Genomic DNA, 22,343 nt, shown 5'->3' on the forward strand with positions numbered 1-22,343 from the left:
GTAAATGAGGAGTGTGGTCATTTAAAATGCATGTGTTTGTGTTTATATATGCATATCCTACTTTCATCACTTTTTATCATAAGATTTCTCTAGTTCATTTCACTATAAAATTGTTATTGAGGCTTCCTTAAGCAACAAGGTGTCTAAGAGAAAAAGAATTATTATGAAACTGGAATCCCAAGCAGGCTTACCACATCAGATGAGCTTTTACAGAGAAGAGCTTACAGATATTAATTGCCATTCAGATATCATAATGATAATGAGTACTACTAACTGTTGTCAACTGCCCACATGTTTCCAAGGACAGGTCCCATTTGTTTCCATCGAATCCTGGTATTTCTCGTTAATGCTGCATTTGGAAGGGGAATAGTTATTCGGTTCCACCTGTAACAAACATATAAGCCCTCATGCTTTTAAAGTTACAAGTTGATTTAAAATGTTAGAAGTACTAAGTTTTATAGATGCTTCTCAACAAAGAAACAAACAATACAGCAACATTTAAAGATTTCACTGGCATTAAGCTATATGGGAATATTAGTGGATACTACAATTCTAAAGGTGTTAAACTGTATCTGCACATATTCTTCCCATATTCTTCTTCTCTCACACTTCCCTCTATCCTCCCCACAGCTAGGTTTAGCATGTAAGCTTCTCTGGGGATGAACCCTGAAAAAAAAACGTACTCTCATAGCTCTTCTAGTTCCTTTCCAAATAGGACTTTCAGAAATGAACATATCTGGAATGAAAATTATAGGGGCAAATTTAAAGCTCCACCCATAGGACTCTGCTGCTGGTAAAAGGGTGTGTGTGATGTTTGCCTTTCCCCCTTCCATAGTCTTCCAAGCTGCCTCACAGGGCAAGGGGGTGGGGGCACTGGAACAGCATCGGGGCAGCAATGGGGACCAAAAGGAACACTGATGAAAACGGCTCCCCCCACTCTTTCCCTCAGGGGAACATCTGCGAGATCTCAGTCTCTTCAGCACACCAGCGGAGTTCTCTGGTTACAGACTGTGGGCGTTGTCCATAATGTTCAAGTGAAGAAAAAGAGCATTTGTGGCAAACCCATATTTTGCACATGCTGTTTTACCAAATCATCTTCCATGCTGGCTGTTCCTGAATACAGAAAGAAGTTATTTACACAATGGAAACAATTTGATGGGAATAATGTTAGCACAGCATCTTCAGCATCTTTCTGAATCATAGGGAAGAGGTTGCATGGAAGCACCGTCTTCCCTGCCTTTCAGAACCAGGAGCAGTTTATGTTTACATCATTCTGGTGCCAGAGCTATTTTGGGCGAGAACTTCCTTACCCACTGTAGTTTTCGGAGGCATAGACTGTGCTGTGAGGAAGGTGGGAACCGGCACATATCTCTGGCAGACATTCTGAATGAAGTAAAGACCAGGAGCGGCCATGGTTGGTGGAAAACTCCAGACTGACACTGGCAACACAAAGAAACAGAAATATGAAAGGAGTTCATTACTCATCCACATTATACCACCACCACTAAATATAATAAACTGGCATAGGTAGCCGGAACATGTAAAAGCTTTACACTCACGGCTTATTCAATAATTAATCCAACCCAGTGTTGAAGTACAAAATGCTGTGAGTACTAAGCATTCAAGATGAAGCAGACGTAAAATGTAGTGCACTAAAAGACAAGGCAGTGATCACGTCAGAAAAATGTTTAGTTGGTGGGTTGCAAGGGCTGTGCCTGCAAGCTTTACTTACCCTGCAGGGTGTCATTTTTACACTGGATTTAAAGGGGATTGATGCAGTATTGATGTGTTGAAGAACCAGACTAAAGAGAAACAAAGGCCTGTAGGGTGGTCCTTCTGTTAATAGGTTTCTCAAACCATTTTGTGGAGGGGTCAGTAGGCCGAGGTGGGGATTGAGTCAGGTTATTCATGTATATTTCATAAATTCAGAACGAGCTGGTATAAAAGACCAAGGTGTACACATGTTATACTCCATGGAAGTACCGAATTATAGGAGGTATTACAGGAACAATAAACTTCCTGATAAAGAAGCTGTATATCCCCAACCTCCCCACAAATACCCAAGAGGCTCAAAGACATCTTCTGCTATGAACAAAAATAAACAAGGGGAAAACTCTAGTATTAGACCATGTTACTCTGATTTAAGACTGAACGGCTATCTAAGGCTTTCGAAGAAGCATTTTAGTGTGTTGGGGCATAAAGTTTGCAGGGTATGCACATATAAGAAGCTAGCTAACAGCTGATTCATAGCTTAGCTTAGCTCAGACAATTCCCCCCCCCCGTGCTCTATCCTTCATGCTGCCTTTTTCTACTACCTTCTTAACATAGTCCAATAAGTTAAGAAGCAATAAATTAACCCCAGTTTCCCTCCTTTGACAGAGAAGAAAGATATCCATATTCACAAAGGCCTTTGTTTCTTTGCACAATATATAATTAACATTGATGATAGTTCCTAAGAGCTCTCAGACAGGCTGTGGTTACTGTATATAAACTTGAAACACACAAAGACTGGTGGACTGGATGGGCAAATATATGATGATCTTACTGATGTCTTTAGAACCTGGATGGCACCCTTAATTTTAGGAGATTTTGTGTATGTTCTTTCTGTATTAATATCTCCATTACCAAATTCGGAAGGGGGCATTCATTATTAGAAATTAAACTACATTCAGTATGTATATTTGGCTAAAGCACAAGTCTTCTTACATTCTGCCAGTTTTCAACCAATTCGGGAAATATTAAAGTAAATTTACATGCATCATAATTTAAGCAGTGAAGTTTAATTCTAATAGCCCCAATTTAAGTTCTACAAATGAAGCATTAAAGCACATTAATAATTCATCAGCCTGGCACCAAACAGTCAGACTACAGTTCATCCAGTTCGAAATAATTTATTCAGAATATGCCTTTACTTGAAGAATGTCTTTCTGCATAAGACATTCTGCACAATTATTTTATGTGTGGTACTTCAGTTTTATACTAAGATAGCTTATGAGGTGTTCACTGATTTCACTTGAAATGTAATTATATGGATACCTTGGTGGACCACATTCACTTGATATAGTCTATGCAAGTCTTTTACATTCCTAGTCATGCCATGACAGCAGGGTTATAAATAATCCTTTTGTGGACAAGGAGCTGTGCACTGCCAAATTATTTTTGAAATGCAGATGAGGTTTGTGGAAAGTTGGTAGTTTCTTTTTTAAAAAATAAACAAAACAAACTCTTTGTGTCTAATGCAATGTGAGTTGAAAGAAAAGACAATCTTTCAAAAGACATCAAAGAGTGTACTGGAAAACCCCACCATGAAGAGGAATACTATGCTTATTTCAGTACAGCAATAGAGAACTTTCCTTTTAAAAAGATTGTTCCAACTGTAAGTCTTTGATGAACATAATTCCATTAAAATACAAACAATTAGGTTCTTCTTCTACTGTTCTATTGCACAAAAGAAGCAGAACACACATGTGCATTTATGTAAAGACACAGCTTGGATAATAGCATTATCTGTAGCTTATTGGATGATTACACTTGCTTGCATTAGTCATCTGGGCAGAGGAGCTGAAGATAAGAACATAGATATCTATTTCAACTGTTGGTGGTTCCCCAGAATTTCAGACAGAGAATTTTCATCATTGTCTACCTAAACTTTTTAACAAGAGAGGCTGAGGAACAACCTGGAGACCTTCTGAACAGAAAGTATATGCGCTGCTGTTGATCTGTGTTCCTGCCTCCCCACACTGGTCCCATACCTCCGTACATTTCACTAGCTCAATCACTGGTTGTTCAAAAATGTCACCTAATGGCTTCTTGCCAAAAGGTCCCTAGATCCTGACATTATTGCATAAATGCATGTGGGAAGGGCAAAAATTAGCTTCCTTGCGCTGGAATTTATACACAGGCCTCTCTTTGTGGTGGTGCAAGCAGCAGCAGCAATGGGGGCTATTGTTGCAGAGAGGACAGAAGCTCCTGCACAGGAGCCTTCCGATTGGCAGACGTTTAGGGCATACACTAGAGCAGCATTTGGAGGAACATCTGAATTTCACAAATGATTGCACACCAAATTTCTAGCCATTATCAAATGGTCCCTGATCTATTCAATGTACATATGATATCCACCAACTTTAATTGGCCTTCCACATAAAACTATCATTCCTCATAGGCATCCTTCAGTCTTGAGAGACTATGGTAACATGCTCTGTATGGAGGACTTTGACACTGTACGCGAAGCTGGAGTGTCCTCTCCAGAGCACGAAGACTGGGTAAAATAATACGGAGGATAGGCTGTTACCCAAGCAGCAAATCCCCCCTCTCCACATTACTGAAATAGTCCAGTGGAAAGGCAAGAGCCAATACAATTGGTTCCAGCGATGTCGTAGGAGTTGCCAGAATAGCACAAACTGCCTCCGGGACTCTGGCTCCGGATTTTGCCTCAAAATTGACTCCTGAAGCCTTTTCCATCAGTGGATATAGCCACAAGGCAGTGGAGGTTTGAAATCGGAGTTCTCCTAAATGGACTGCCTCCCAAGGCTGATGGTAAAGGTAAAGGTAAAGTTTCCCCTTGACAATTTTTGTCCAGTCGTGTTCGACTCTGGAGGGCAGTGCTCATCCCCGTTTCCAAGCCATAGAGCCAGCGTTTGTCCGAAGACAATCTTCCATGGTCACATGGCCAGTGCAACTTAGACACGGAACGCTGTTACCTTCCCACCGAGGTGGTCCCTATTAATCTACTCGCATTTGCATGCTTTCGAACCGCTAGGTTGGCGGGAGCTGGGACAAGTGACAGGCCCTCACTCCGTCACGTGGATTCGATCTTACGACTGCTGGTCTTCTGACCCTGCAGCACAGGCTTCTGCGGTTTAGCCCACAGCGCCACCACGTCCCTCCCAAGGCTGATGAGCCCCACTATAATTAGACTTTCCATTTCCCCCAAACCAGTACCTGCATTAAGGTTATGGAGTTCCTCACCAGCAGTAACAGAACCATCAAAAGGCATTCTTACCAATGTTATTAGTCATATTTCAGTGGATTTTCAAGTACTATGAGTGGAATTTAGGAGCTGCATTTAGGAATGTTACTTTTTGGACTATGACTTCTAGTATGCCCCAAGTAGCATGTTTGCTGTGCGACTCTTGAGGTCATAGTTCTCAAAAGTAACATTTCCAAACTCAGGAGCAGCAAGCAGTATATTAAGCAGAGCCTTTCAACAAGCTGCGAGTTTATTTAATGTTGCCTCCTTTCCTTTTGATTCAAAAGAGGGATGGAAAGGAAAAAGAAAATTAAGGCATAGTTGCATACAAACCAGGATTGTAAAGAAAACAAGTAACTATATTTTTTAAAAGTGTGATTTTAGTTTTCAATACCTGTTTCCTGGCTGATGGGTTCCACATCCAAGGTTAAGAGAAAATTGGATCATATGAGTTACAGGGGACGGGAGCACTGGCAGGGCATGGAAGTAGTCCACTGCCCAGACATTTCTGTTTCGCCCTTGATGATTCTTCTGCTTGAGGCAGAACTTCGTGGCTGGAGTCTGAAGCTCAGGACTGATGACTACAGAAACCAAAGATGGGACCTTGAAGAGAAATCAAATTAATTGCATTTCTATATTGCATCCATATGACTGTGGCTTTAAAAAACGACAGCAAGGCTGTTGTGAAAAGCAAAGTGTATAAGGAAACAATCTGAACTATATGGGGAGGGGCAGTAAAATAAGAGAACATTCACCACTGCCAGGCTTAGAGCTGGAGGTGCATCTTTGTTATTATAAGGAATTCTCACTCACTGAAATAAATGTGGGGCAAATTATCTATGCCAGCTCAACTCAGTGTTGCTGAGGATGTTTTCTTAGGTGATCCAAGGGGCTTTGGATCCAAGTGATCCAAAGTAATCTGCTTCCATCTTCAGGAATGCTGAATTTGGAGCTCATGGCTGGTGGGAATACCAGCAGGGTAGATTCATATCATGAACCCATGTAGGAATGACTGGTACTCTGAAATGCACGTGGTTCCTCTCATTAGTGGAGCTTCTGTCTGCATCCAGAAGATTGTATCTACCTCATCCTGATTACCCTCTGCCGTTCGGTGGCTCTGGGAGTTAAGACTGTTCTGTAAACCCCCAAAATAAGTACATAAACCAACAGTACACAAAAATGATGTTTCTTAAAATTCTGCAATATGGAGAATTCTGCTATTCTTAGATCAGTATCAACCAATAAAAATGTATAAGTGCAGATCAAATCATTTACTCAAAATATGCAGAATGAATTTTTTTGGGGGGGGATTAGTCAATATCATTTGATAATTGATCCAGCATTTCTATTGCAGCTAATAGAACACTAGCAACTCTAGTTGTAATGTAGCAGTTCTCGTCCAATAGATAGTACATTATCTGCCATAGATCAGGATAACCTTGACTTTTTTTACCAAAGGAAAATTAATTATTCTGTCTCTCAGATCTTTATTAAAAAATCAGTGCACAAGAAGAGGTGATAAAGAGGCAAGGGCCTTAATCATGGATGGACAAGACCTTTCTTGCCAAAGAATTCACAAGAATTTGCCCTTGAGCATTGCCGAGGATAAATTTTGGGTGCATTTAGTGAACATAACTGTTTTATAATCTTGAGGGGGTTTAAGTGTAACTAAACAGGATGCAAGTGCCCCATATCCTGCCAACAGGCCACGTGCAAGAGAGAAGGCAATTCTATTTCCTAGAGAATACAAATCTTGTATTCTACGTCCAAGCATTAGGACATCTGTGGGATGCCAAATGAATGAACTGTTTTGCAAAAGCAAAATTGACCTTGGATACTCAGGAGGTGCAAGACAAGACTCAAGTTACCAGTAAGATCACTCAAGCTTCCAAACACATGCCCATATATCCTGTACAATCCGGGACACACAAAACATGACGCAAGAAAGGTTTAGGATTTCTTCTACAACCTAAAGAAGGAGTCCATCATTCACAATATTTTTTATCAATTGGGATGGAAGCAAAGTCCAAAATTATTTATTATTATTGCACAATGAGGCATTTATCAATAGACTCCTTATCTCCTCTTGCATTTCATAGCGACAGCAGTAATTCTGTACTGTTTTTTTATGTCACAGCATTTTCCCTTGAGAATGCAGTGGGACTCCCATATCTAATGGGGATTGCTTCCAAGCCCCCCGTGCATACTGAAAACTGTGGAAGACAGATAGATAGATAGATAGATAGATAGATAGATAGATAGATAGATAGATAGATAGATAGATAGATAGATAGATAGATAGATAGATAGATAGATAGATAGATAGATAGATAGATAGATAGATAGATAGATAGATAGATAGATAGATAGATAGATAGATAGACTGATTGATTGATTGATTGATTGATTGATTGATTGATTGATTGATTGATTGACTGATTGATTTGTTTCAGTTTAAACATTGGCTTCTGCCACAAAAACATGCACCTGCTTTGAGAGCACAATGCTATCTTAATCAAGAAACTATATTACTGAAATATTCCACTTAAACTCAAAGCATCTTTCTTTACTAGTTCCAGATTCACGGCACATAACAGCAACATGGTTACACCTTGGGAAGGAATTGAAGGAACTGGTTGAAGAACTCTCAGAACTGCTATCTATTATTTTCTTGAAATCATGGGAACCGGGGGAGGTGCCAGAGGATTGGAGGAGGGCCAATGTTGTTCCTGTTTTTAAAAGGGGCAAAAAAGAGGAACCTGGGAACTACAGGCCAGTCAGTCTGACATCAATCCCAGGAAAAATTCTGGAACAGTTCATAAAACAATCATTTTGCAAGCACGTAGAAAACAATGCAGTAATAACTAGAAGCCAGCATGGATTTGTCAAGAACAAATCCTGCCAAACTAATTTGATCTCGTTTTTTGATCAGGTAACCTCCCTGATAGACAGAGGGAATGCTGCAGATGTAGTATATCTTGACTTCAGCAAAGCTTTTGACAAAGTGCCCCATGTTATCCCAATTAGCAAGCTGAGTATGGGCTGGATAGATGAAGTGTTAGGTAGATACACAATTAGCTACAGAATCGTACTCAGAGGGTGATGATTAATGGGCCCTTCTCTAACTGGGAGGAGGTAACTAGTGGGGTACCCTAAGGCTCAGTCCTGGGCCTGGTGCTCTTCAATATTTTTGTTAATGACTTGGATGAGGGAGTGCAGAGAATGCTTGTCAAATTTGCAGATGATTAACTTGCAAACCGCCCAGAGAATGCTTGAAGTGCTACAGGGTGGTATATAAACAGCACACTTTGCTTTTGCTTTATTGCCTATACCATGGTACCTTCAAGATTTGTTTTGAATACTTACCCTGTAAGAAGCATAGGTCATTACATCCAAAGTTATGTGATCTTTTCTCCCTTCAATCTTTGCATACAATGTAACATCATTTTCATGGGCCTGTCCAGTATCACAGCTTCCACCTGCCACAAAATGAATAACTGATTGAATTAAAGAGTTGGCATCAACGTTCCCTCTAATTTTCATCCCAGATGCACAGGAGCCTCGCTCATCTGCACGTGTGTGTGTGTGTGTGTGTGTGTGTGTGTGTGTGTGTGTGTGAGTGTGTGAGATCACAAACCCAGAAGTAAACAGGCATTGACCCTGGTTGCCGTGGCGCAACACCAATGGAGTTCTGCGCATGCAGACCTTAGAGGGAACATTGGTTGACATCCATTTATTTTTCAAAATATAATTGGCTTAATTCTTAAAGACTGCAATAATATTGGTCAGGAAATATTAAGCTGATGTGTGCCAGTATAAGAGACACAGATTGGTGCTAATATCTTTTAACATTCTAAACATTAATTCAGTAACAAAGTACATAATACATTATAAATAAATAAATGCACAGGCATGCTGGAGATAAGCTATTGTATGTTTGTCACCTTCTTAACAGGTGTCTTATTTAGACCTTAATTTCTCTGTAGACAAGTTTAAAAAGTGAAAACAACCATATGGTGACAAATAGAGTAATAGATTAGAATTAATCTACATGTTCCACACAATCATAAAAGCCTAAATCCACTTGCTAGCCCCAACCAGAGCAGATTCACTGAAACAATTGTTGAATGGTAGGTCAAGATTTATGTAAATCCCACTGATTCAATTAATCCACTCTAGTTGCAACTAGCAATTGGATTTAGGACAATTGCAGCAGCAGCAGTCCTGTTGGCTTTTTTTTTTTTTTCATTTTAGATGAAAGACTTGACAGATTGAATGCTTCCTCAAGTTAAAAAGAAATCTCCCTTCATGCAGAATAGTACCACACAGTTCAGAGCACAGAGATTTTTCACATAGAAGATGGCATGTTTCAATTCTTCCCTTTCTGCAATCTGAAGTGATTAAAGCATTAATAATGCTGTATCATATAATGATTTCAGTTCTACCTCTGCTGTTTTACTTTTACCTCAAGTTAAAACAAACTCCTGTTCTCCTGTTTTTTAAAAGGCCATTACAGCACTACCGCTCTTTATTTAACCAAATAAATTTTACAAGATCAATGTTTTTGGTCTGCTCACACAAGTTCATGGCCGTTCCTGCTGAATCTACAGTTTTGTCCATGAGTTCAGAAGGTTGACAAGTGTCTTTCCTGTTTTTCATGTAGGTGTGAATGTCCTGGAAATAGAGCAAACTGCCTTTCCTGTGCTTTTTTAGTACATTTTACAACATAGAGAAAATGTGACAATTTAGAGTGGCAATCAGAGGACTTCCACTTCAATAAGAAAGGGTGTTCTTTTTTCTTTCTTGTTGACATAAAAGGCTGCTTCACCAGGAAAGCAAATTTATTCTGCTTCCTTTAGTGTCTTTCCATATCACATTACTGGAAATAATGTGTTGAAAGAAGAAGCAAGCTTCACACACTGTTTACCTGATCTGTAGAGTTTGCAAAACAACTTCCTTGGAAAAAGTGTTGCAGAGAAAAAGGCATGATTTTGCTAGACTCATTAACAACTTCTCCTCATTTGTACAAGCATTGGCTTCCACCACCAGAAAGATCTGTGAAAGTCCTGTGATTACAGCTCACTTATTAAGAGAGGCAGATGGTACTGCTTTTGTATATACTCCCTACTTCATTATCCTGCCTTTACAAAGTGACCAATCAAGTTTAAATTCACCCACTTGTGGAATCTCACAGAAGATTTCAAAAACATTTCTTCACTATATGGCATGAAATACTTCTATGGTTGCTTGGGTGGTTATTGGGATGGATCATTATAAGGTCTAACTAAACAATAATAACGACTTTAAAGCATGGAGGCACACAATGCAAGAAAAAAAATGGAAAGGTATACCTAGATATATTTACTAGCTGAAGACCAACATAACTCTTTGACCTTTAGCAATGTTGCAAAATTTGCAAAGGAATAGAGTCCAAAGACTCAAGTTAATTATGCCAAAGAGTGCCCTCCAAGAAATATCTTGTGTTCAGCATTAAATGTGTTTCATGTCCTGCTGCCTTCCTCCTAGATGTTTTCTCTCCTGAACTACCCAGAAGAGAAACACTTGAGAAGAATTTTGTTTACCTACTATATTTCATATGCTCTCTTCCTTCAAGGAGCTCAACACGTTAGCCTGAGAGGCAGCAATTGATCCTAAGGTCAACCAAGGAGCTCCATAACTGAAAGGGGATTTAAATCCCCCATTGCTAGTAAAGGGATGGGCAAGTTCGGGGGGGGGGCTGAATGGATTTCTAAAACTCAATAATGAACCACATGGATCTGCAGCTTCTATGGTTATTACCAAAATGCAGCAGCAATAGTACTAACTCTTTTGTACCACAGAGCCATGAGAAAACTAGGCAGAGTGTCATAAAATCATAGAATAATTGAGCTTGAAGGCCATCGAGTCCAACCCCCTGCTCAATGTAGAAGCAGATCTGACAAACGGCTAATCAATTTTCTCTTGAATGGCTCTAGCTTTGGAGCACTCAGCACCTCATGAGGCCGTTGGCTTCATTGTAATACTGCTCCAACAGTTATGACGTTTTCCTTGATATTCAGCCCGAATCTTGCTTCCTGTAGTTCAAGCCCATTATTACATGTCCTGCACTTCTGGCATGAACAAGAAAAAATCCTGCCCCTCTGGATTACCATCTTTCAGATATTTGAAAAGTGCTATCATATATCCCCTCAGTCTTCTTTCCTCAAGGCTAAACATGCCTAGTTCTTTCAGTCTTTCCTTGAAGGGCTTGGTTTCTAGTCCCTTGATCATCCTTGTCACCCTCCTCTGAACTTGTTCCAATTTGTCAGCATCCTCCTTGAAGTGTAGTGTCCAGAACTAGATACTGTACTCTGGATGAAGCCTAATCAGCTTGGAATAGAGGGGAATTAGTACCTCACAGGACTGGGAGATTATAGTTCTGTGAATGCATCCTAAAATATCATTTGCCTTTTTTTTTTGCAGCCATATCATACTGTTGGCTAGTATTTAGCTTTTGATCCACAAGAATTCCAAGTTCATTATCACTTGTAGTATTACTGAACCAAGTATCACCCATCTTTCTACTTCCTTCAGGTGATTTTGGTAACATGCATCTGCAGATTCTGCAATCACAGGCTGCAAGAGAGATGTATGAGAGCTGCATAAACTGTTCACACTTTGCTGAACACTGCACTGGTGCCCCAGATGTCAGACTCTGTATTATTTGTTCCTCACCAATACAGTCTATGAAATAGGCACTGTGATGCTAGACTCAACTTTCTGTGACCAATGGACTATTGGAACTGTAGCAGAGGAAGAGGCTGAAACTAGATATATATGATCATTATAAGCTTACGTTTGATAGCACCAGTCCTGCGTGCACTTTTTCTCTTGTTAGAATTGTGTAGATATCTTGGTGTACAGGGTAAAACATACTGTGCAATGGTTACAAGTGTCTGGTTAGTTTCATATAGTAGTGAATGGAGCATAGGTCTACTGTTTTCAACAACAGCTCTGTGTTCTTTACAATTTAAGTTCTATCCAAAGTGAAGAAAAGATTGGATGAATATAAACACATGAAGGTGGGGGTAGCATCTGTTACTGATAAAGTTTGAAGTGAAGCATGTTAGTGGTACATACTTACCCATACTGAAATAAAATCTCAGATTTCCATAACCTGTAGTGTCCATATATGGAGTGCACAGTTTTCTCTCTCCATCTCTGAGGAACACTGCAGATGAGCCTGATTCCAGGGTTCCACATTCTGTACTAATAACAGCTCCAGATATATCCCATCTAAAGACATTGTGCAAGATACAAGAGAGAGAGAGCGAGAGCGCTATTTTGCACATTATGTAGAGGCAATCCTGGATTTGGCAGTGGGCGCACACTAGACAGATAGCAACTATATGGTACCTGCGCTTGATACATTCAGTTAAAAAAAATCTGGAGATGTATGTTTGACATGTCTAAACCAGTGTTTCTAAGTGTCTGTTGGCCCAGAACTGACCAAGACTGGTCAGCAAGACTGTTGATCAAAACTCATCATCTGATGTTCAATTTCTGCTTCTGAACCAACCTCATTTTTAAAATCTGTATTTTAATCCTGCTGTAAGCTATCTAGGTTCCAATGCTGGGAGAAAGGTGGAATATAACTAAAAACAAACAAATAAATTGGTTTCTAGTTCGTTTCTAGATTCAGTGTGAAATGCTGATTATTACCTTTAAAACAAGGATATTTAAGAGACTGATGTATATGATAGGCCTTTCCTCTTTAGCAACCATGGCTACAGACTTTAAAATGAAGAGCAAGATCTGCCTTCCCAGTGGAGTGGAGCCATTTTCTTTAGGCAGCACCATCAGGGATTGTTCCTATGGTATTTTTCAAGCTGTATTTGACAAGATTTTAATCTTCAAGAATGCAAAAGAATAGTACATAACTGTAGCATTTTTCAGCCCCCCCGAAGCCATGAACTCAAAACTGTGTCCAGCAATTTATGAATAACAATTAAAGATTTTTAGATCCCGGCCGTGAAAGCCTTCGAAAATATAAAGATTTTTGTTTATTTGCCCTTTTATTTGCAAATAAAGATTTGTTTGCCCTTTTAAAGGATTCACTACATGTTGCCTTTCCAGGTGTTTTGTGTCTGAACAATGCAATTTAACACCTTTTAAACGACTGACCTCATGGATAGCACCGTCTGGGCTTCATTTGATTGGTGAAATCAAGTTATTTCCAAACAGTGGGGCAGCATTGAGCAAGGGACTACTAGAAAAAGTGCATGCATACATGAAACTGATTGCATGGGTTGGATCTTGGCAAGTATGTAAAAGCCATCCCCTGGTAGTTAAAGTAGTTGCACGGAAGGAACATTGTAAGTCAGTGGTTCCCAACCTTGGGTCCCCAGATGTTCTTGGACTAAAACTCCCAGAAGCCTTCACCAATAGCTGTGTTGGCCAGGATTTGTACTTCCCAAGGTTGGGAGGTGCTTTGTTAATGATACACTGCTGCTAAGGTCAGTCTACCTTGTATGCATTACCACAAGTGTATGTTTTGGCAGAAGTTGTGTTTATCATTTTTAATCCCCATATGACTTTTAAGAACTTTGGTAGAGTTATGGGATATTTCCTAATCCCACAGAGGACTTCAAAGTCTTGAACATTAAGGGTAGAGATAGGGTCACAATTAAGGTTATGACAAGGGTATTGTCGTATTATGTCCTTGTTTTAACCCTAACTGGGGGGGGGGGTATTTCCTGACCTCAAAATGGAAGAAAGTTTGATTTCCCCCTCCATGGGCTTATCAAATGGGAAGACCAGCGTGCAACTTCTGCTGAGCTGCATCAATATTTTGTAAAAAAAGAAAAATGCCATAAGACATTTTTGTCTCAGTTGTTTTTCATCCAGAAAACAATGAAACTGTACATGGCATACAGCTGATATTAGGAGTAAGTATTCAGGTGGTATTGTCATAGGATGGGATGGAGACTAGAGCGATGATGGTAGAAAACTCAAGAGTGAATCTGAATTAGCACAGGATAGAGCCCGTTTGAAGGCCTATTCCGTGGCAGTGGCTGTAGCCAAGAAAAGGCTCTTTGCTGCTGCCACGGCATTTGTACAAAGTCATCCAGTGAAGATGTTTCCAGTGGTCAGGGCCTTAGTACATGCCCCGTCAAAAGAAAAAAATATTGACCACTCCACAACCCGCTGTGAGGAATTTGCATGACATTTTGCAGATAAAGTCGCTCGGATCCGCACTGATTTGGATGCAACTTTGGCCCTGTCCTGTCCTGTTTTAATGGATACTTTTCAATTGGTGCAGCCTGATGATGTGGACAGGATTCTTGGAGAGGTGAATGCCACCACATGTGTGCTGGACCCTTGCCCTTCCTGGCTCATAAAAGCAGACAGAGGAGGAATGGCTGATGGAGTACGGGGAGCAGGAAATACCTCCTTGCAGCAGGGTAGGATCCCTGCTTGTATAAAAGAGGCAGTAATAAGACCACTACTGAAGAAGCCCTCCCTGGATCCCAATATACTGTATAAATACCAGCCAGTCTCAAACATCTCATTCCTGGTCAAGGTACTGGAGTGTGTGGTAGTTTCTCAGCTCCAGGGATTCCTGGAGGAAGCGGATTATCTAGACCCGTTTCAATCTAGTTTCAGGCCTGGCTATGGGACAGAGACATCTTTGGTCGCCTTGGTGGATGACCTATGCCAGGAACTGGACAGGGGGAGTGTGTCCCTGTCGGTTCTGCTGGACCTCTCAGCAGCTTTCGATACCATCAGCCATGGTATCCTTCTGGGCCGTCTCTCTGGGATGGGACTTGGAGGCACTGTTTTACATTGGCACCTGCTTCTTGGGAGAAAAGTGATGACAAACCTTGACAGCATCTTATAAAGCAGAGACATCACCTTGTCAACAAAAGTCCGAATAGTCAAAGCTATGGTTTTCCCTGTAGTGATGTATGGAAGTAAGAGCTGGACCATAAAGAAAGCTGACCACCGAAGAATTTATGCTTTTGAATTGTGGTGCTGGAGGAGGCTCTTGAGAATCCCCTGGACTGCAAGGAGAACAAACCTATCAATTCTAAAGGAAATCAACCCTGAATGGTCACTGGAAGGACAGATCCTGAAGCTGAGGCTCCAGCACTTTGGCCATCTCATGAGAAGAGAAGACTCCTTGGAAAAGACCTTGATGTTAGAAAAGTGTGAAGGCAAGAGGAGAAGGGGACGACAGGATGAGATGGTTGGACAGTGTCATCGAAGCTACCAACAGGAATTTGACACAACTCCGGGAGGCAGTGGAAGTCAGGAGGGCCTGGTGTGCTCTGGTCCATGGGGTCACGAAGAGTCGGACAGGACTAAACGACTAAACAACAACGACGAGTCCTTCCTGGAGGGGAGAACTCAGAAGGTGGTGCTGGGTGATTCCTCTTCAACACCCTGGCCATTGGCTTGTGGTGTTCCTCAGGGTTCTGCTTTGTCACCCATGCTTTTTAACATCTACATGAAACCGCTGGGAAAGGTTGTCCGGAGTTTTGGGGTTCAGTGTCACCAGTATGCGGATGATACCAAACTCTATCTCTCCTTTCCACCTAATTCCAGGGAAGCTGTCTTGGCATCAGTAATGGGCTGGATGAGGGCAAACAAACTGAAACTTAATCCAGACAAGACAGAGGTGCTCCTGGTTAGTTGGAAGGCAGATGAGGGAATAGGGATACTACAGTACTTGTGCTGGATGGGGTTATACTCCCCCTGAAAACCCAGGTCAGCATCTTGGGTGTACTCCTGGATTCATCCCTAAGCTTGGATGCCCAGGTCTCGGCAGTGGCCAGGAGTGCATTTGCACAGCTAAAGTTGGTGTGCCAGTTGCGCCCGTTCCTTGAGATGTCAGATCTGGCTACAGTGACAGATGCCTTAGTTACATCCTGTTTGGATTACTGTAACACGCTCTATGTGCAGCTGTCTTTGAAGATGGTTCGGAAACTTCAGCTGGTGCAAAACTCTGCAGCCAGGCTACTGACTTGGGCCAGCTACATGGAGCATATAATGCCCATTACAAGAACCCCAATGGCTACCAGTCCGTTTCTGGGCCCAATTCAAAGTGCTGGTCATTACTTATAAACCCTGTACGGCTTGGATCCAGGCTACCTGAAGGACCGTATCTCCCTATATGTGCCTTCTCGGTGATTAAGTTCAGTAGAGGAGACCATTCTCTCGGTTCCATTGCCAGCACAAGCACAGCTGATGGGGACACAGGAGAGGGCCTTCTCTTTGGCAGCTCCCAGGCTATGGAATGATCTCCCTCGGGAGATCAGGATTGCCCCTTTCCTTTTATCATTTCAAAAAAAGCTAAAAACCCATCTCTTCAGGCAGACTTTTAACAATTGTAACTGAATCCCTGTACCCCATTTTAGCAGATAATTGTGATCTTTTTTATGTTGTCATGTTTTAATATTTTAATTGTATTTTAAATCATACATTGTTCAGTTTATCTTTTAATATTTAACTTATTTTGTTTTTAAATTGTGTGAATTTTAATGTTGTGAGCTGCTTTGTCCCCTGTTGGGAGAAATGCAACATATAAATAAAACTACAACAACAACAACAACAACAACAACAACAACAACTACTACTACTACTACTACTACTACTACTACTACTACTACTACTACTACTACTACTACTACTACTACTAATAATAATAATAATAATAATAATAATAATGATAATAATAATAATAATAATAATAATAATAATAATAATAATAATAATAAAGTGGTGCCCCACATAGCGAGGTTAATCCGTTCCGGATTAACCTTCGCTATGGGGAAACATCGCTATACGGAACGGAAAACTTACCGTTCTGCGATATTTCCCCACAGTGGCAGCCATTTTCGCGCCCTTGGTAAGCGAGGGCAGGGTGCGAAAACGCTGCGCGTGGCCATTTTGGGTATTCCGGTGGCCATTTTGGAACCGCCGATCAGCTGATTAAAAAAAAACACTATGCGGAGATTGGTAAGTGAAACACTTACCGATCGTCGCTAAGCGATTTTTGCCCATTGGAACCGTCAGTATGCCTTCGCATTAGCGATCCCCAAAAATGGATCGCTATGCGAATTCGTCGTTATACGGTGCGCTCGTTAAGCGAGGCACCACTGTATCAGCCAAAATCCTGTTGTTTGTTAGATTTCTAGTGAGTTAACTCATCCATAGGTTCCACTGACAAATGGGTCTACTTTAGTTGCAATATACTTTAACATAAGCGAGAGTTAGAGTAGGCCCAATTTGAATCAACAAAACTTGCAAAGGACTCACTAAATCCTCCTTGATTCAATGGGCCTACTCTACTGCAATATACTAGGCTAAACAATAGGATTTTGGCCACTAAATTACTGTGTTTCCCTGAAAATAAGACAGGGTCTTATATTAATTTTTGCTCCAAAAAACACATTAGGGCTTATTTTCAGGGGATTTTTTTTTTTATGGACATTTTTTCAAATACAGTCATGTCATCTTCTTTTGGTTGCTGCACAAGGGTGGAGGGCGGGGTTTCACTTAACTAGGGCTTATTTTGGGGGTGGGGCTTATATTACAAGCATCGTGAAAAATCCTACTAGGGCTTATTTCCAGGTTACGTCTTATTTTTGGGGAAACGGGAATAACTTCTCTTCCTCACAATACTGCAGATTTCAAGATACAATTTGAATTCTATCTTCTAAAGTCCTATTTTTTCAGGGTACAAATGAAGATGTTGATATGTCTGCAATCATGGGTTCTTCCAAAGGCAAGAAGCCCGGGTGCTACAGCACTTCTGCTTAATCAGGACTGTTACTTCACTGGGATATTTCCCAGGAAACCAATTAAGCCTAATGATAATGAGTGGCAGTGGCTGCTGTTTAATTGGAATGGCAGCCACAAAAGGTTTACTTATTAGATACGTATTCTGCAGCTTAAAGGGGGTTAATTGGTACTGACATTTATCTGAGTTTTCAAAAACTGATTAATTTCAGTTACTTCATTCTGTAGAAAACTTTAGAACCCTGGGCTGTAAGGCAAGTTTAAAAGTTCACAAGACAAACTAGTATAGTTAGTGTGTATCACCTCAGACAGTCCCAGAGCAAAGAGCAAAAGCACATACCTTTCACTATTTTACCAGAGAAAACAGAAATACTCTCATATACTTGCAACATTTCTGTTCTCAAATGAAGGGTGTTCATTTGAGTATTGCGCTCACATTTCCACCTGCTATAGATAGTGTCCGCTTACTTTGCAACAGCCTATCCCATAAACTGGCTTCTCAAGCCAGTGCATTAGCAAGTAATTCATAGCAAAAACAGAGTCAGGTAATATCTTTATCAGGCTACCAATATATCACATACACAAATGTTTAATCACATATGGAAACTTGTCCTTGTGAAAAAATAGCTACAAAAAGGTTTACTGCAACATTTACTATTCTCTAGTATTTGGAAGTTGTGGGGTAGAACAGATGGAACATCACACTGAAACTTGTGTATATACATGTGAACTAGTGACAATGCATCTTCCCCATTTAGAAACCTAGAAGCATAAGGAAAAGGGGTGAAATATAGAACTTTTATGTGGGACTGCATGAACATACTAGCTTTATTTTAAAACAACATATTCAGCAATTAAATCAAGACAGTGGCGACCAAACTGTAGCAAGGGGAAGCACACACAAAAAAAGGCTAGAGACAATTGTAGCATACAAACAATGAGGTTGGTGCTAATCAAATAATCCAGATTAGATCTGCATTCAGACAAAAGCACTCAACTAATCGGTTTATAAACACTCCAAGAAAACAAGAATGAATGTAGTTTCTCTCTTTGTTTGGATGGAAATAGAGATTTACAGAATACAGCCAAGTTTCTATATTGTTTATTTATAGATTTTTCATTTGGATTCAAATTTATAAGTCAATCTAGACATAGTAACTTGAAATTAAATGTACATTGTCCTTATTTAGAAATCAGGACAGATATGAAGCAATTAAAATTGGACTTGTGGAAAAAGTGGGAACTTATTTGGGCAAGTAAAATAAACAGCTAATGTTTTTGTACAGTTGTTGAATTTCATAAAATAACAGGACAAATATCCATTAAGCCTGCAATCCTATCAAAGCCTATGGCATATTTGCATCAGAGTCTGATGCATATCTTACATGGCATGTGAATATGTAGGCAGACACTCTGCAGGCAGCAATACAGGTCACGTCAGGTAGTGAACACTAACAGGGCATAAGTCTGAGGAAGCAGGAAAAACAACAGATCCAAAGATAGGATTGGCAGGTACAGGTACTGCATGATTCACTCTAAAATGTAGGCCAGGGCACAGGAGAATCACACAATTAGAGGGTTCTTGTACAGTAAACAAAAGGAAAAAAGAGGAAAGCATTTGGTTCATGTTATTTTGAGAATGGTTTTTTTTTGGTAGGAATGTGCATTTGGATTCAGAGACATTTGGAATTTGATTAATAATGCCATAATTGGATAGTTCTAAATATATCAGAGTCTGAATTTGATAGTTCTGAATATCTGTAATAATAATTCCTAATACACAGAGTCCCATTTATTTTTATAAATTAGAAAGCAAAAGGCTAGGTTTCTGTTTTCTAGAGGAAAATATTCATATTGATTGTAACAGAGTTCAATATACCTGGAAATTCCAAATTTTTAAAATGCTAAATTCCAAATATAAAGGGCTGTAATTGTGAAATCTGAATTTTGGTCCTAGTGTACATCCCTATTTTTTGGCTAAAGACAAGGGCTCTAGATGATGAAAAGGTTTCACAAAACTGCCTCCCTATCTTTTACGCATGTGCAATCCATTCATATTGCCTAGGCAGTAGCAGCCACACAGTAGTTTCTTCAATATTCCATCAGAAAGACCTACCCTTATAATATTAGCAGCAGATTAGGAAAACCATGTTTTTCATGCAAAAAAAGGGGAAAAAACCCCTCTGTTATTTTGTGCAAAAACGTTCTACAGGGCAATTACAAAAAAACAAAGCTTTTTAAAAAACAGAAATCCATTTTTAAGCAAATACCCTCAGTTTTGCACAAAAGCTGCTTCTGACTTTTTTGCGTAAGTCCCAAAGTATAAAAAATGCTTTAAAATGCTTTTAATGTTTCCCAATACCTTGTCATCATTCTCAGTTTCAAGAAGAAAATAAACAAACATTTACATTCATGCCTCTACTGTGACCACTAGCCAGTGACTACAGAGTCAGCAGGTTTAGCTTTGCCTCATCACACCGTTTGCCATTTTGTGCACCCTCATTCACCAGGCAACTAAAACAGGTCCTACACTGCTGAAAGGGAGTTGCTATCTCCTCCAAGAACAGAAGCACCTCCAAGCATCACCTAACAAACAATTCTGCACTATTTTGCATCCAAAGACGAAATTGCATGGGATGGGCTTTAAGACATGCTCTTTTTGCTACTTGTGGTGCCCCTGGCAGCAAGAATATTCCAAGCTTCCTAGCAGCTGTATACCCAGGCAGGGCAAGTGGCCATTTCACCATCTCCTTCTTCAGGCAGCCTGCCAAGCACCATACTACTTTGCAGCTGGTGTTGGCGACATCCATCCCCACTGCCTACCCTTAGCAGTGGCCCTGCTCACTTTGACATTTTCTGGAAAGAGGTAAGTCACTGAGAAAAAGGAGCCAGATTGCAGTTGGTGGCATAGATATTACCAGGAGAAAGTTAGTTGGGCATTTCCCCCTTGGATGTATGTCTCCAAGAGTTTCTGAAGTGTCCCTCCATATCTTTGGAAATTTCAGTCAGGATGGTAAAACAACGGGGCATTTTAGCTCAGAAGCAATAGAGATGCCTACCAGAAAAATTAAACTGCGCTGTTGATTGTCTTCTTACTATATAATCACATCTACGTATACAAAGGGCTTTCTTATCACATTACATTGAAAGAGTCTGAAATTTGCAGAATTAAATTCCCCAAACATTAGTGTAAAGTGGGTAATTTGAACTAACTGACTCAACTTTCTTATGCAACAGAATAATTATGCATATATGATCACATCCAATTCTTGGCCAACAGGATCCCTGCCTCATACTATACGATAAACATAAAGCCTAGAAGCATCAGAGAAAGAAAGGACAGGAAGAAATGCTGAATAGCTACCCATTCTCTGAACATCGCCGTTCCTGTGCATTGCGTGAGGCAGGGATTCTGTGAAAGAAACAGTGTGTGATCGCAGAATTAAAGTGTTCATCATAAAACGTGTGAACAAGAGGGAATGATATTAACAGTTAATAATCAATAATGATAACCATAAAGTATACCAATGTAAATTGTACACCTAAGTAATTCCTATCCAGAAAGGTCTTACATACTACAACAGCTGGAACTAGCAAAAACAGTGCAGAAGCCTGGACTGACATGTGAATAGTAGGGAGATTGTAAGGGAGTGTCAAATGATAGGCTACAAATACCTGTCCCTGGACCTTGGAGGGAATATTCCTTTCTGTAATCCCCAATTCTTCCCACCCCACTGTACTAAAATGGTTGGAGAAGTCAAATATGGAACAAACTGACTGCTTTACTAAGACAATACCATATGGAGGGCTGAGATTAAAAAAACAATATTTGCATTGATAAATGGAGATTCTACATGTAGGGGGGTAACAAGTTAGACTTATTTATTGTTATTGGATAGCTTAATGGTTTAGGTCTCAGGCTGCAAAGCCAGAGATTGGGAGCTCAATTCCCACTGTGCATCCCAGCAAAGCCAGCCTGTGTGGCCCTGGGTAAGCTGCACAGTGCCAGGGCACTTCCAGAAGAAGGGAATGATAATCCAACACTGGGCATTCTCTACCTGGAACACCCAGAAAAAGTTCACCATAAGTCCAAATTGACTTGATGGCATATTATTATTATTCAAAAACTCCAGGCATGGTCAAAATTATAAAAACATTGACTGGTATTATAGAACAGATACAAGTTTTAACCAAAAACCTAAGTATCTGTTAAATATTGAAGTGGTACGTATGCTGTTCCTAATACTGTATTCTCGTTTTCTGTAGCTCTGATGGTGTGATTTCTGAGATCTGCAACTCCTTATAGTACTGTGTGAAATTTCTTGATATTGTTCACAAAGCCCCAATGATTATGGGGACCACTGAGGTGTGTTTCTCCCAGAGATGAGACGTTTCAATTGCCAGGACTCTGTGCTTTGTTAGTTTTTCCAATTCTTTATTTTCAACTCTGGCATCCCTTGGAATTGCAATGTCAATGATCCAGACATTCGTTTGTTTGTTTGTTTGTTCATTCGTTCATTCGTTCCTTCTTCCTTCCTCCCTCCTCCTCCTCCTCCTCTTCTTCTTCTTCTTCTTCTTCCTCTTCCTCTTC

At 40.3% G+C, this 22,343-nt stretch overlaps 1 protein-coding gene across 2 annotated transcripts in view; it reads right to left on the reverse strand.

Annotated features, from left to right (window-relative positions):
- RELN (reelin) overlaps positions 1-22,343 on the reverse strand; it is a 383,519-nt gene that overhangs the window by 144,913 nt on the left and 216,263 nt on the right. Inside the window, exons 12-17 of one of the 2 annotated variants that reach the window (XM_078394333.1) lie at positions 21,117-21,164; positions 12,093-12,244; positions 8,336-8,448; positions 5,364-5,572; positions 1,311-1,439; positions 275-384 (exon numbers count right to left, since the gene is read on the reverse strand). In XM_078394333.1, coding sequence (XP_078250459.1) covers positions 275-384; positions 1,311-1,439; positions 5,364-5,572; positions 8,336-8,448; positions 12,093-12,244; positions 21,117-21,164 — 761 coding nt within the window. The remainder of the gene's footprint in view (positions 1-274; positions 385-1,310; positions 1,440-5,363; positions 5,573-8,335; positions 8,449-12,092; positions 12,245-21,116; positions 21,165-22,343) is intronic. The other variant, XM_078394334.1, reaches the window with a different exon arrangement.

This window comes from Pogona vitticeps, chromosome 5 (assembly GCF_051106095.1).
Source record: "Pogona vitticeps strain Pit_001003342236 chromosome 5, PviZW2.1, whole genome shotgun sequence".
Lineage (NCBI taxonomy): Eukaryota > Metazoa > Chordata > Lepidosauria > Squamata > Agamidae > Pogona > Pogona vitticeps.